The 14,960-nt window shown below is 40.0% G+C and overlaps 1 protein-coding gene across 2 annotated transcripts; it reads left to right on the top strand.

Annotated features, from left to right (window-relative positions):
* The first annotated feature begins 1,775 nt into the window (after positions 1 to 1,775).
* On the top strand, positions 1,776 to 10,568 carry nr4a2 (nuclear receptor subfamily 4 group A member 2). 2 transcript variants are annotated; one of them, XM_020713168.2, is made up of 8 exons: positions 1,776 to 1,966; positions 2,415 to 2,516; positions 2,659 to 3,530; positions 4,002 to 4,131; positions 4,253 to 4,341; positions 4,752 to 4,954; positions 5,123 to 5,301; positions 5,401 to 10,568. In XM_020713168.2, exons 3-8 carry the CDS (start codon positions 2,661 to 2,663, stop codon positions 5,655 to 5,657), a joined length of 1,728 nt encoding a protein of 575 aa, XP_020568827.1. In that variant the 5' UTR covers positions 1,776 to 1,966; positions 2,415 to 2,516; positions 2,659 to 2,660; the 3' UTR covers positions 5,658 to 10,568. The 2 variants fall into 2 exon arrangements, with proteins under 2 accessions (XP_020568827.1, XP_011488017.1); XM_011489715.2 differs by having other exon boundaries at positions 1,777 to 1,966; positions 4,253 to 4,416.
* Positions 10,569 to 14,960: the final 4,392 nt, after the last annotated feature.

Here is a 14,960-nt window from a genome sequence, read left to right as displayed (position 1 = left end):
GGTGGTTAGATATACTGCAACATTACGTAGTTTTAAATTGTCACCAAACGCAGGACACAACGTAAAGGGATTGTGCTGGAAAAGACGAGAAAGGCTAAAATCCATTGAATAAAAAAGGAAGTCATTGTCCATAAGCAATACACAAAATCAAATTATTTAGAATTTAAGGATAGAGCTCCTGTTCCATCAACCTCCTTTTTTGAATGACTGTCAATTAACTGTGCCTATAAATGGGAGGTTAATTATACACCAGAAGAATGGCCAATTAAACTGTTAATTTTGTTTTCATTTCCCTTTTAATGAGCACCAGCAAAAGCACGTGACAATCCTCTCATATGACTGTCTTGTGACACAATAAATATTTGTTGGGGGTGGGGGGTTATTGGAGATTGAGGATAAACATAAAAGTAAATAATTTTAGTGAAAAAAAGTAGGTTTATCTTTTGTGTGTCTGGTTTAAATTGGTTTAATATCTGAGTCATATAAGTCACATAAAAATGACTGGGCGTGCTAAAGGGTGAGGATTGATGATGAGGGTTTGGTTAATTAAAAGTTTAATTGTAATTGGGTGGCTATATGAGGAATGGCTGGTGAACAATAGTGTCCTCTAGAGGTGAGTGCAGTCGTGGTGTAGTTTTTTCTTCAACCCCCTCTCCTGCGCTCCAGCCCCCCTCCTGCGCAGTTGTGCGCCATGCGTCCTGCTCTCACTGATACTGCTGTGCTTTGTATATTCACGGGCTTCAGCAAAGCGGCGTTATGCGATGCTGGTAGTAACACGTGGGTCTCCACACATGCACTTTGTGTCTCTCCCGGGCTGTACTGCGCAGGTCAGTGCATCTAGAAAGATTTGGGTTAACTTGCTGCAAGGTGTTGGTGTAAGATTACACTGAGATCCGCCGTTTCATCGCAGCAGAACAATAAGGCCAGAAGAACATTTTGGCGACTGCGTCAACGTGAGCGTTTTTCTGCGTCACTCCATTCTGCCCGCTCCTATCGCGCTTCCCTCCCTCGGGACTAAATTGGGTCCCCCACGACAACTGGCTTCAGGCCCACTAATTATCCTCCCTTCCTTCTCCAGCAAGCTCACCGGCGCTATGAATAGGCAGCCCACCTCGAGGACCCCACCCCTACTGAAATCTAAATTTGGACGACAATTGAAATACAGAAATCCTTTCAAAGATAACAAAGAATAATATTGACCCCCGCTTCATTAGGGCCGTTTCACACAGGAGAAGAATCCAGCAGATCAGTCTCACTGTGACATAACTGTGCCTTGATGTGTATGAATCTTTCCCTGTTGCGCAAAAAAAGAAGAAAAAAACACTCCAATTTGAGGGAACAAGTGTACATTTTTGAGAGGATTTGAGATTCAAGTTTTTTCTCAAATAATACAAAATTAAATAAATTTGAACCTAATATAAATTAAGATATACTTCTGAATGAAATTCAACTGGCAGACCTGGGACGCATCATTTACTTTACTTGTGCCAAATACAATAAAATCAACCCCATCCCATTGTTGGTCCAAAATAATCAAAGTTCAGAGTAAACGGTCAGGTGTGTGTGAGGTGACTTTAGGTGGCTTCTCCCACTTCTGCATCTCTGCTAATTTCCATGTGGGAAACTACATAGATGGCATACCACAGCACCAACATACTCACAGGAAAAATTGGGACTCAAGAAAAGCACCCCAGCGGATTGGTCGACGTCTGTGTCGACGCAGATGACGTCGCGCAGCCAAACACGTGGGCCACTGCTTTCAGAGCTCACATAAACAAAGCCACATTGGCAGCCTGGATAGTTTGACGCTCGCGTTGCTGTCAGTAAGAGGAGTCGCACGGTTCGCCTGCCCGCCTGGCGCTGCTGCTGCATCGCTGCTCATGATTTGGAGCTTTTACTAAAATTGATGAATTCCAACTACATGCTTATCGCATGGACCGAGAGTACTGATCCTGATGTGAAAGAGGTAAGATTTGCGCATCTTCTTCTGTTTCTGTTAGTGCGCTTGACTCGCATCTCCCTCTTTGAACATGTCAATATGAACATGTTTTAAGCAGAAATAATGCAACAACTTAAGATCTAACTCTGCGTTTTTATTTAGTGTTTGCTTTTTATAATTTCATATTTTAACTTTTGGGTTTTTGGACTAGTTTGCACTCGTGCGCAAAGTTAGTATCACACGAAACACCAGACACTTTAAAAGAATAAATGCAATTTGTTTATTTTAATCAACATAACTTTTGTTGATTTATTGAACAAACACTCTCAGATTTCATCATTTTATAGCGTTTTTACGTTTAACTTTTGAGCGCAAATGTGCAGGAGGATTTTTCGGATTTCATGATTATTTCTGTGGGCCTCATATTGTGATATTTTTCAATTGAGTAAATGCCAAAGGTTTGTGTTTTTATTAGAGGAAGATCCAGATTAGAGACGATCTCTTCAATCCCGGCACCCACACAACTCCTGGCGTAATCAATTTCAAGTGTCCCTGGAAAACTTTCAGAAGACTTGAGGTAGGATGTGGATTATTAAATAATTTTTTTAATAAGAAACACGTTTTTTCAGATTTTTTTTTATTGTAAAGATGTATATCCGTTTTGAAAAAGGTTGGACATTTATTCATTTATCTAAAACTGCTGTCGCTTGGATTTTCAGCCATGCCCTGCGTTCAGGCTCAGTATGGATCATCACCTCAAGGAGCCAGTCCTGCTTCCCAGAGCTACAGCTACCACACCGCAGGAGAGTACAGCTGCGACTTCCTAACACCCGAGTTTGTAAAGTTTAGCATGGACTTGACCAACACCGAGATCACAGCCACCACTTCTCTCCCGAGTTTCAGCACATTCATGGACAACTATAACACCGGTTACGACGTGAAACCGCCCTGTCTGTATCAGATGCCCCACTCTGGAGAACAATCCTCCATCAAGGTGGAGGACGTCCAGATGCACAGCTACCATCAGCAGAGCCACCTGCCGCCTCAGTCAGAGGAAATGATCGCTCACACTGGGCCCATGTACTTCAAGCCCTCATCACCTCACGCCCCGAGTACACCAAACTTCCAAGTTCAGCCTAATCACATGTGGGAGGACCCTGGCTCCCTCCACAGTTTCCACCAGAACTATGTTGCAGCCACATCTCACATGATGGAGCAGCGCAAAACTCCGGTGTCGAGACTCTCGCTGTTCTCTTTCAAGCAGTCCCCGCCTGGCACGCCTGTCTCCAGCTGCCAAATGCGCTTTGACGGGCCGCTGCACGTCTCCATGACGCACGACAACCCGGGTGCGCACCGTGGCCTGGACGGTCAGAGCTTTGCCGTGCCCAGCGCCATAAGGAAACAGGCCGGTCTGGCTTTCCCCCACTCCCTGCAACTCAGCCACGGGCACCAGCTGGTGGACAGCCAAGTGCCGTCGCCCCCGTCCCGAGGATCTCCGTCAAACGAGGGTCTGTGTGCGGTGTGTGGAGACAACGCAGCCTGCCAGCATTATGGAGTGAGAACCTGCGAGGGCTGCAAAGGATTTTTCAAGGTGGGCCGACGTGAAAACAACCACAACTGACTCTTTCTGAGTTTTTTTTCTTTCTTACTTAAAGGACAGACTTCAGTGATCACTGCGTTAAAGTTAAAGAGGCCGAAATTTTGTAAAGAAAAAATAATGCCACTTAATAGAATCCTCTTTTCATTATGAGCTTTTCCAAACATCATCAGAGGAACTATAAGAGCGCGCACGAAACAGCCGGGTGACACTCATTCCTGTTCACACAAAGCTGGCCTCAGAGGAACACGTTAAATATGACAGATCACGGATGAGCGGCCGGTAGCTGCTCAATTCCCTCTTGTTGATTCGTGTGCGTCAGTCCCAAACGTGTGATAAAGTACTGACATTGCATCTTTTTTATATATTTTTTGTGTGTGTCCTGTTACACCAAGAGTATTTAAGGTCATTTCTACTGCTTTACAAAGCGTGACATTTTGCTTTTTCTTTGTATCTCTTTTCCAGCGCACGGTTCAGAAAAATGCCAAATACGTGTGTTTAGCGAATAAAAACTGTCCTGTTGACAAACGCCGAAGAAATCGTTGTCAGTTCTGCCGTTTCCAGAAGTGCCTTGTGGTCGGCATGGTAAGAGAAGGTACGTCCAAATCATGCTTGAAAAAGATTTCAGAAGTGTGCGTAAAAGCAAATGTTCACGTGTGCATATGAAGTTCTCTGCAGAAGCGTGTGTGGATCATGTCCATTTTCCATCCATGCAGTTGTCCGAACGGATAATTTGAAAGGACGACGAGGGCGCCTGCCATCCAAACCCAAAAGTCCTCAGGAGCCCTCCCCACCTTCGCCGCCGGTGAGCCTCATAAGCGCACTTGTTAGGGCCCATGTGGACTCCAATCCCTCCATGTCTGCGCTGGATTATTCAAGAGTAAGACAAATATGTTCGGAAAAAAATTTCACTCAGACAACATCTAAGAGAGAGGAAGAAAAAACAAACCATGATTGAAAGCTTTTATTAACTCAATTTCTGCCAGACGCTTGAACTGGCCGTTTTTATTAACACGACGCACATTTTTAAACTTTGTCGAGCTTTTAATGCGGCACATTTTAAGTCAATAACTTTGAAATGCAGAATTTAATAAAAAGAAGACATGAATTTCATAGTGAGTAGTTCTCACTCTGTCTTAGAAATGGCCATTTGCAATTTCACGGATTATATATTTTAAAGGACCTCATTAAGGCGCTGTTTAAATTAAATTCCAGTTCCAGGCAAACCCTGACTACCAAATGACTGGAGACAACACTCAGCACATTCAGCAATTCTATGATCTCCTGACGGGCTCCATGGAGATCATCCGGGGCTGGGCAGAGAAGATTCCGGGCTTCTCTGATCTGCCGAAGCAAGATCAAGATCTCCTCTTTGAATCCGCCTTCCTGGAGCTCTTCGTCCTGCGGCTGGCATACAGGTGAGAGGAAGAAAGGGTGATATAAATCCCCACCCAAACTTTGGATAATCAGGATTTCCTCCTTTAAGCTTCATTGCTTTTGGCTTTATTAGCTGCCTAATAATTAGACGCCTCTTAAATCCATTTTTATTGCCAAGTCTAATTAAGGGATTTTAATTTTAATTGCAGGTCCAATCCAGTGGAAGGGAAACTTATTTTTTGCAATGGAGTGGTGTTACACAGACTGCAATGCGTCCGCGGGTTTGGAGAGTGGGTGGATGCAATCGTGGAGTTTTCTTCTAACTTACAGAGCTTGAATATAGACATCTCAGCTTTCTCCTGCATCGCAGCTCTAGCGATGGTAACAGGTGCGTAAAAACAGCGGCACGTAAAGGAGCTGCATGCGCTAAAAAATCTAGTAGAACATTCCTCATCATTGTTTGCTCTTTTTTTCCCTTTATTTTCAGAACGGCACGGGCTTAAGGAACCTAAGAGAGTTGAGGATCTTCAAAACAAGATAGTGAACTGCCTCAAAGATCAAGTAACGTTTAATAGCGGTGGCTTGAATCGTCCCAACTACCTATCAAAACTCCTGGGGAAGCTCCCCGAACTGCGCACGCTCTGTACCCAAGGTCTGCAGCGTATCTTTTACCTAAAGCTGGAAGACCTTGTCCCCCCACCAGCAATAATTGACAAACTTTTCCTTGACACCCTACCCTTCTGAGTTTTACGCACTAGCCAAACTTCAAAGAACTTCCAAAAAGACTGAGACAAACTTATCAGATTACAGTTTCTAATTTTTTTTTTGTCTTTTTTGCAAGCTCCGTAAGCTATTAGAACAACTTATAAGGATTTAGGCAACATCAAAAGTAACGGAAGAAACTGAGTTTTATCGCTGCAGGCCTTTTATTTTACATTTTTCTTTTTGTTCTATTTTTATTCTGTGCGAATTAGGTGGATGTTTTTTTTTTAGCAGAAATCTCTTTCAAGCCCTTCTTGTTTATTGAACGTCGGCTCTGCTGAATCACTAAGTTGTAATATATTCCATTTATATAAACAGTATATATAAAAGTACACGCACACAAACCCTGTATATTATAATGATAGAAAATGGGATGCATCCAGCGCATCGGTTTATAATCTCTGTATAAAGTTTGTTATAATGAAAAGCTTTTCTTTTTGGACTCGTGCCTATATGTGTTTCTGACAGGATCCCAAAAATCCAGATAAGACAACGCATGTTCCACTTTCTGATTTTTCTTTTTTCATTTATAGGCACTTGCTGAGGTGATGTCTATATAATATATATACCGGACACTATGTAGTCTGCTAGATTTGATACAGATTCGTAGTTATGGCACTCTTTTTCTGTATGATGCATATGTGGAAAAAAATTATTTCATCTGTATAGAAAATGAGGGACCCATGGTGTTTGTAAAACTGTCACAGACATTCCTTGTTTGTATGTGCTGTAAGTATTGTTGCTGTTGAATATAAACGTTTCTATATATTTATTATTTCTATTGCCAAAAGCTACACTAAGCATGGTGCAATTTAAACGATTCCAACCCATCCAAGTTCATGCTGAGCACGTTGTCTATGTTTTAATGTCTTATAAACGTCTAGCTAGTTATGATTTAATAGCTTTGGAAGTGGCAAAAATAATTAATATTTCATCTTTATGAAGAGCTTCATGAGTGTATGATTCAGGCCCACACCTTTGGCATCACCGTCTCATTTGTGTAACGCATTCGGTGCCCAATTCAAAAACTTTAGAGATAAAGAAATATTTAATGTTTACAAATAAAACGTTTAACTTTCAATCTCTTGCCAAATATTTTCTCTGAAAATTAATAGACTTCTTTTCCTAATTACTTTTTTTTTTAACTGGAATGCGTTTTCGACGCGCTTTTATTTACAAAACAGAAGCCATGGCCCTCCATGCAATTTTAAAATAGCCATTTTTATTTTTTGTTGTAAAAATGAAACTTTTTAATGAGATAGATAATTTTTTTACCCCATTTTGTCGTTGAGATGAATGTATTCATAAGCGCGCACATAAAACATGCACTTCTGGCCGAATGCGCCTACATTTAGCAGCTATTTCTGCACTCTAAATTACTTTTTAATACGACTGTAATTTAGAGAATAACCTGCAAGCGTTTTTGTAATCTTTCCCAATTCTCCGACTGTTTAAATCGGCACCAAAGTGACATTTTTTTAGTCTCCTCCTATCTGAAAATGTGTTTTGCCCTTTTAATCTATTTAACCAAAGTAAAGGAAATAGTCGCAACGGCCTATACAGACGTCAATTAAAAAACAATTTTATTTATAAATAAAGATGATCCTGGTTACATTATTTTGAGAGATTTTTGTTGGAGAGTAACTCAAATAAGTTGCGATCCATACAATTTTGCGCATCATGTCTGTGAATTGCTTATAGGAGAAACTTGTTTGTTTCAAAGTTGCCCCTTTCCGAGATCAAGACTGAATATTTGCACAAACAAATGCGAGGCGAACCAATCAGCTTAAATGTGAATTTTAATTGCGCAGCTTGCATTCGGTGTCAAAGCTCTCAGACTGTCGGTGGAATTACAAATTTAAGTGAACAAGTTGATGCTTCAAAAAGTTTTCTTTAAGAAGAATAAGCAAAACAAATCAGGTTTCCCCTAAACTGCAGCCTCTTGCGCCACAGCCTGCGTTTGGATGAAAACGCGAGTTTGATGATTGTAAGCCTGCGGAGTTACCGACCACTTTGCGCAAAGTCCTGCTCTGCACTTCTTTCTTCTCCTCCCTGCGCACCGGTTTAATGCGCTCCCTTTAATCTCTGCTTACTGATAACACACCTACACTTCAATCATCTTTTTAAGGCGCGTCACGACTGCATCTATCGTTGTAAGCGCAAAGGTAAAAGTCAGCGGAGATTGCCCAAACAGAATTGAGGCAGACCGCTGTCACAAAGCCTTTTCTTTAGACTGGCATAAGAGAGAAGTGACGCCAAGCTCTGAGGCATGTCTGGGATTTATCAACATTTACCACACGATCAAAATGAAGGGAACAGCATATTTTGAGAGATATTAGCAGCAGGCAATAAATTGTCTAAATGATTAGATCGTGACTAGAAAGTGCTAATTCCAAGGCAAATTGGGATTACATTCAGAACCAGTTTGCTGACATTTAGCAGATCTGTTGAAAGGGTGCAGTACAATGTCACAAGTTTCCTCTGTTGACTCTAAGTACAGTTAGGCTTCAAACATGGCTCATCACAATACGTGTAGCTGTTTTTGTTTCTGATGATACTTGGGCACATCTACAGGCTGGACTTTCACAAAGAACCAATTCCGCCTCAGAGCCTGTCAGCCGAAATCTGCAGATGAAGGCAGAGGAGTGTTTTCTCCAGCTTTAGTCCTCTTCTGGTGTCTGTACAGAGAACAAGAACAAAAGGCAGCCACTCAAAGTGGCCATTTTCCAAGAACAGAGTCTGTACAGAACATCTGCTGCTAAGTGCTTGTACAAAGTGAGAAAAGCATCAGGTTATATACCCGAGTTCCAGTCTCAGAATTCACAATTACAGCACCATACTACTTAATCACACATGCTCTGTACAATACATTGGCACTGGATCATGTTGCATCACAGGTGCACATTTTTTTGACTCCTTCCATGATGCAATTTGACTGCTCAGATCTGAAATGCTGTTAAAAAATAAAAAGCCACAGGCGTTTAGTCCTTTGCAAATATTAAGATTTTTGGGGTTTTTAAAAACAGCAGATGAGCTATATCATGTCTTTTGATAGACTTTATTTTATCCTGACAAAAAGTTGTTCAGCTTGGATGATCTTAAGCTGCACAGCAGTGGATGTTTGACCCTCAAACATGAGATGATCTAATCTCAAGAGCAGCACAGCTGAAGTGAAAAGTCTGGACAGGGTTTGACTTACGCAAGCTTATTTGCATTACTGTTCAGTATTACCATTTTACACAGATGGAGTAAACAAATAGAGAAAATTTAAATAAAAATCTTTGGAGCAATTAACCCTAGTGGGAAAAAGCATGTACCAAAACTCGTCACACTTTTGTTTTTGGACTGAATTTCCTTCAAATTAAGGTTGTTTATGTTTTGTTCCTTGCTGTACTCAGCAGCTTGTCCAAGTTTTTCCAATAATTCTGTTTCGTTAAATTTTCGGAGTCCTCAGCAAACCTCAATTTCAATTTTACCTCAATCGCAGTTCAGGCAAAGAAGCACTTTGCCGCGTGAGCACGAAACCAAACATGTCGATTACACAACCTATGAATCCGTCTGACTTTGTCTCTAAACAAAATGAATGAATCATGAGTGAGGTGATGGGCCTTTGCATACAGCCGTCTATAGTTACATGTGACTATTTGATTTACCATATTGAAATACTGACGATTGTTCAATAAATAATGCAAAAAGCTGATTTCCAAGTGTCGAGGTAGGAAAAGGAATCCACCGTGCATATAGATGGGAGGTGAGCCGTGCCGGTCCCTCTCAGCCTGTGGCCCAGAGCAGCTTTATCATTCATAGGACTAAACAGAGAATCAATTCAGCAGCCATGTATGAAGGATGAAGGGATGTGACAAGCAGGGAATGATGAGAAGCCAGAAATCAAAGGCTTCAGTCCTTTTCAGTTCTAATGGCCATTAGACAGTGGCAATAAAATGAGGTTAATCATTGGCACAGATCCTCTCAAAGAAGATTGACTGAACTTGATGTCTGGTCAGATCACTCATAAATATTTACTTCAAGTTAAACAGCTGTGCTTGCTTTGTTATCGCACATTGATCTCTGACAGATGCCATCAAATTATTGTTTAAAGTGTGGCCGGCAAAATCTATTAATGGAACACTTGTTCTGAGGCTCAATTATGCCAACTGCGAGAAATTAATAATGCAAAGAATCTGACAGAACACAAAAATTTAAAGAGGGCTACTGTAGGATTCCATGGAAAATGTGGTAATTAGGAATTCACTAAGGGTTTTTGCTTAGGACATGTTGTTAGGTAAGCAAAACGGATGTGAAATGTTTCTGTATGTAAATGAAACACCACAATTCAAGGCTAGAGTTTGGGATTAGGGTAAAATAGCATCTATCAGTATTGAACACATGGGCTCAGTCCTTTGACCTTATTGACAAAATGAAATCGGAAATTTCCTTTATAGAAGGAGTTAATGTTTCCTCAGGCAGACATGTTTCCGATTCAATTAGTTTTAATGAAGTCGGTGTTCAGTGGTTGCTGAAGTAGAAAAAAGAGGCATAAATGCCTGATGGTAATAGAGGGCATATTAAGGAGGATAGGATCGGACACATTGTATGTGCTTTTAAGTGGGGAAAAATGCCTCTATCAGGCTGGTAGGGACCAGTGGCTCAGGAAGCAGTGAATTGTAAGAGCCTCAAATGATGCATTTGGCCTCTGGGACGAGGCTGGAGGACACAAAGGAGTCAACAGTAAAAGCACACCATTGAACAACCTGGTTTAAGTGACGCACGGTGGGCAATGATGCTCAACTAAATATCCTATTTGCATAATTTTATCAAAACAGCCCAACAAATACGATTATTAATCTCTTGACTGTGTTTAATGTGAATTGGATACCGATTAAAGTCTAAAAATAAAAAAAAAAAATTATTGGTATTTCTCTGCAATATATTCCAGTGTTTAATATGGAAGGGCAGGAGGGGGGCAGAAGACATTGGAAGAGTGGCAAATGAGTTTAGCAGAGTGGAAGGCCTTACAAATGCAAGGATCAAAAATAAATATTTCAAACAGTTATTATTATAATCGTTGTTATTGTTATAAATGTTAAAACAGCAGTCTTTTTTTAGCTGAGATTATATCAAAAATATTGCTTTTGTTATTTTTGCACTGCTTAAAGAAGTGCGTATTGATGATTTTTTTCATAATGATCCTAATATTGACTCAATAATTGGGGGCCAAGTGGGGAGGGAAGCTTTTAGCTCCACTCCTGTCCAGAAGTGAATATCCTTGATGTAAGATGGAAGTCAGCAAAGTATAAAAGTGTTTCTGTTTCAGGTTCTGTGGGATTTGTGTTGTTGTGTAGCAGAGACGTATACAATCACATTTTTGTACAAATTGTCTTCTGTAAACGTAAGTACTGTAGGTGACTAAGTGCCAAAAGGCTGTATTGTTGGTGGGTTCTTAAAGGATCAAGAGTGTGTGTGCGTGGACGGAGGGGACAGAGGGTGTGTTTGTGCGTTCCAACAGACAGAAGAGATCCAGGTCAGACATCCGCACAGCTCTTTCACATCACTGCGAGATTATGAGCACACACATGTCAGGCCAGACTGAACCCGCTGCAATAATGCACCTGCCAGCTTTCAAGATCCACTCAGCGCATGTTCAAGCCTTCCTCTGGCATGCTAACACAAAAGCAAACACGCACAAATAGCCCACTTCTTAGAATATTGACCAACGTGATCAATGTGCAGACTGACACTCGATGATGTATTTGGAGATCAGCAAAAATCAGAGAAGTTAAAGAGTTGGGCAAGAGAAGAATGATAAAAAAAACGCACTTTGAGTGAGGAAAAACAGGAAAACACTGAAAGGCATGAAAAGATTAGGAGCTGGGAATATTTCACACAAAAAGATGGATAAGAAAAGGTTGACGTCTTTCTTCACGACAGTTTCCAGAGAAAAGCAGAGACTGAAAGAGATTCATTTTCACCAGGATCCAGGGTCATCCAACCTACTCATCCTGGAAGCAGATGAAAAATATAGACTGAAGACTGGAGATATTCTTCCCTCCAAAAAGAGGAGAGGACTCTGACAGAAGAGAATCACTGACCTTCAAACAAGCTCTCTATCCATATAGAATAGGGGAAGACATGCACAATCCATCAAAAATGCACATGAACTTTCCCTCTTCAAATAGTTCCCGCTTGAAAAGCAGTCAGTGGATCAAATATGAATATTGCATAGGGATCAGATGGAATTCACAGGAAAAATAAAAACCTGGGATAAAAGAAAATCTTATTTCAAAACCATTTACTGTGTTAATTCATATCCTGACTAATTTTATTTTGTTTTTGATGAACAAAAACTAATGGTATAACTCCTATATACAAAGAGAAACTGAAACAAAAATTCACCTCCTGGTCATGAAATTGCCTTTAATGCAATCTTTCGTGGAGAATGGAAAGACCAGTGCTAATTTCCAGCTGGTCTTTGATTGGATGAACCTGCCTCCCTCTAGCACGACATGGACACCACAGGTCAGCGGCTGGTGCAGTGTTGCATGAAACAAACAAATAGAAAAAGGCACCTTGTGGCACTTGACTCTCACCAGAACGCAACTGAAGGCAAGCCAGCCAGAATCCTGTAATAACAACTGCCTCATAACCAAAGAATGGAAGTGAGAGGGCAAGGAGAGGAGGGGAGGTAGGGAACGATAAAAGAGACATGAAAAGTAAAAAAGATGAATTAAAAACTGGACATAGCAAAAAGATGACGTTAGCAGAAAAAAGTTATACCTAATGTTCTTATCTCTGGTTAGATGGATGAGAAAACGTAAAAAATATGTTGAAAATAAATGTTAAATACATACGTGAAGAAGAAAATCACGTCCTCATCCTTAGTTCTACATGAGAATAATATATTATCGGAGTTTGCATGAACGCTACCAGAAAAGAATTGTTTGCCACAGCAGAAAACACAGACTTTATATTTTTTTCATACTTGCCCTAGATTGGTGACACAACATTTTATTTCTGCACAACAGTCAGGTATTACTGATGAGCCCATGTTTTGTTTCATGGAATCTTTTCATAAAAGATGAGGACGTTTCAGAAATGAATGATTAAAGTTCTTGTTTGTTAAAGTTCTTTCATTTAAAAAGAAGTAGCTTGAAGGGGGGGACAGTATTTTGGGCTTTTTTTAAAATGAAAGTGTGATCCTGAATCGGTGAAAAAGCTGAGATGATACAAAAGAAAACTACTAAAAAAGAAACAAAAACTAAACAGATTGAGTCCTGTGCTTGGTATTTATTTTACTGTCCTCATTTGTTTGATTCTGGCCTTTTGTTTTTCTAAACCCAGTTTTGCGTGTCAGACCTGCAATGTTTCACGAGAAAGAAACTTTCCTACCTTTGAAATGTCATTCCTTCTCACAACGTGTCCTCCTGTTAATGATGCCATGAGATGACACACTTCAGGTGATTTTCTTTCCTATTTAAAGCCCATCGTTAGGTCAGTAGGAATAAGATTGTTGCCTTTTCTCAATTCATTTTCTCTGCTTTTGTTGCATGGGGCAGGTCACAACTTCATGCAAACCAGCATCTTTTTGCAGCTTTGTCTTTGTTAAGCATGAAGAAAATGCGTTGGTGTTTGCTAAGAACAGAAGAGACATCCCAGAGATGTTCTCTGTAACATCAATGAAGAAGAAGACATCAAACTTTGATCTAGAACTTGTGGATTTTCTTCTTATATTATCATTATAACATTATGAATGATTAATAAAAATAAAAATTACATAATTAAAAGTGAGGAACCCAGCTCTGTTGCAGATTATGCCTTTTTCTCTTGCCATAGACATAAATGAGAATGTGTTTTTATTTTTTGATCTAAATCGCAATTCCTTAAAATTCTTTTAAAACGTGGGTTATTTTTGTATTTTATCTTTGTGCGATTCTTTAAGACACCTTGTACTTCCTTTGTGTTGCAACAATTTAAAATTTTGTCATCTTTTCTTAGAAATAATATCCGTTTGGTATCAATTATTTTAGTAGGATTTTTTCTTACCTGATATGGCCTTAAGGGCCTTTTTCCTTCTTTAACAACTTCAAGTTTCTCTTCCTTTGCAGGTTTATAATATAAAACAGAGTTGTTAGGATGCAAAAAAGTAGAAAAAAGACAACATATTGATTGATCTTATTATTTACAGTAAAAAAACAAAGTAAACATTTAAATGCATAATTTTTCTAACAATACAGCTTTTTAGTTCTGATTTTCTGAAAAAAAAAATGCTACATTTTTTCTATTGAAGTTATATCATGTACACATCCAGGGGAGATTATGAATGAAAACCGTTTGCTGTGCATTTTTTGGAGACTTTTTTTGGTTTTTACTTTCAACATTAATAGTTATATGATTAAAAATTTTACTATTATGCTGCAAATGAGATCATTCAAATTTTCTGTCAATATTCTGTAGAGGTTTGGTCTCTAAACCAGAAAAAAGATTAAAGACATGATAACATAAGTGCCCAAGACTTGGAAAAATGGTGTTGTTTATCCAAAAGCTGAAAATTAACTCCAGTTAACAGAAAACTTGATTATAATTAGGTACTTTTCATTTGCACCAGTTTACCTACACAAAAACCAATACTTGAAAATGACTAAAAGCACAAAAACAGTGAAGGACAGTAAAACTGCTCAGAGGAGAAAGCAGGAGAAGGGACGGGTATGACGGGGAACGGGACAACCAGGACGATTATACTGTGATAAAATGAGGAAAATAAGTCTGATTATCACAGAGGCTGGAAGCATTAGACAGACAGTTGGGAGTCATCTCAAAACTCAGGAGGGAAGAGGCAAGACAAGAGGTCACAATTATGCCCCATTCGCTGCACTCCCCTCCTCCTCATGAAGTCCTCAAATTTATTCGGCTAGTTCCTGTAAGGCACAGAGGGGAAATTCTAATTAAAGGGTGGGGGGAATTTTGACACGTGTGAGGCAGAGATCAATATTTAGCACCATAATCAGCCATTCCTGATGGCTTGACGGTGTCACTGCAAGCACACGACAACTCTCCATTAGAACGCTTGGGAAAGAGCAGACAGCCGATCGGGCAGGCTGCAGGGAAACGTCAAACTCACAGTCACCATGAATCAGAACAAGCAAAACCTCTCCTGCTCCATTTTGCTGTTGCCTTTTTATCTTCATTCGTCCTCTTAAAGGAGAAAAGTGAAATGTGTCACGCTGTTTTGTGAAAATAATGCAGGGGAATTGGAAAAGAAAGGGGGAAAAATGCCATAGAGAGGACATC

This window comes from Oryzias latipes, chromosome 21 (genome assembly GCF_002234675.1).
Source record: "Oryzias latipes chromosome 21, ASM223467v1".
Classification (NCBI taxonomy): Eukaryota; Metazoa; Chordata; class Actinopteri; order Beloniformes; family Adrianichthyidae; genus Oryzias; species Oryzias latipes.
The sequence above is the reverse complement of the archived record's forward strand: the minus strand, read 5'-3'. Positions and strand labels throughout refer to the sequence as shown.

What these genes read in the sequence shown, in the direction of transcription:
- nr4a2 (XM_011489715.2), top strand. Translation starts at nt 2,661, where the DNA reads ATGCCCTGCGTTCAGGCTCAGTATGGATCATCACCTCAAGGAGCCAGT. An exon ending in GGTCGGCATGGTAAGAGAAG is followed by an intron (nt 4,132 to 4,252) that starts GTACGTCCAAAT and finishes CCATCCATGCAG; the next exon opens with TTGTCCGAACGGATAATTTG. An exon ending in AGCTCTAGCGATGGTAACAG is followed by an intron (nt 5,302 to 5,400) that starts GTGCGTAAAAAC and finishes CTTTATTTTCAG; the next exon opens with AACGGCACGGGCTTAAGGAA.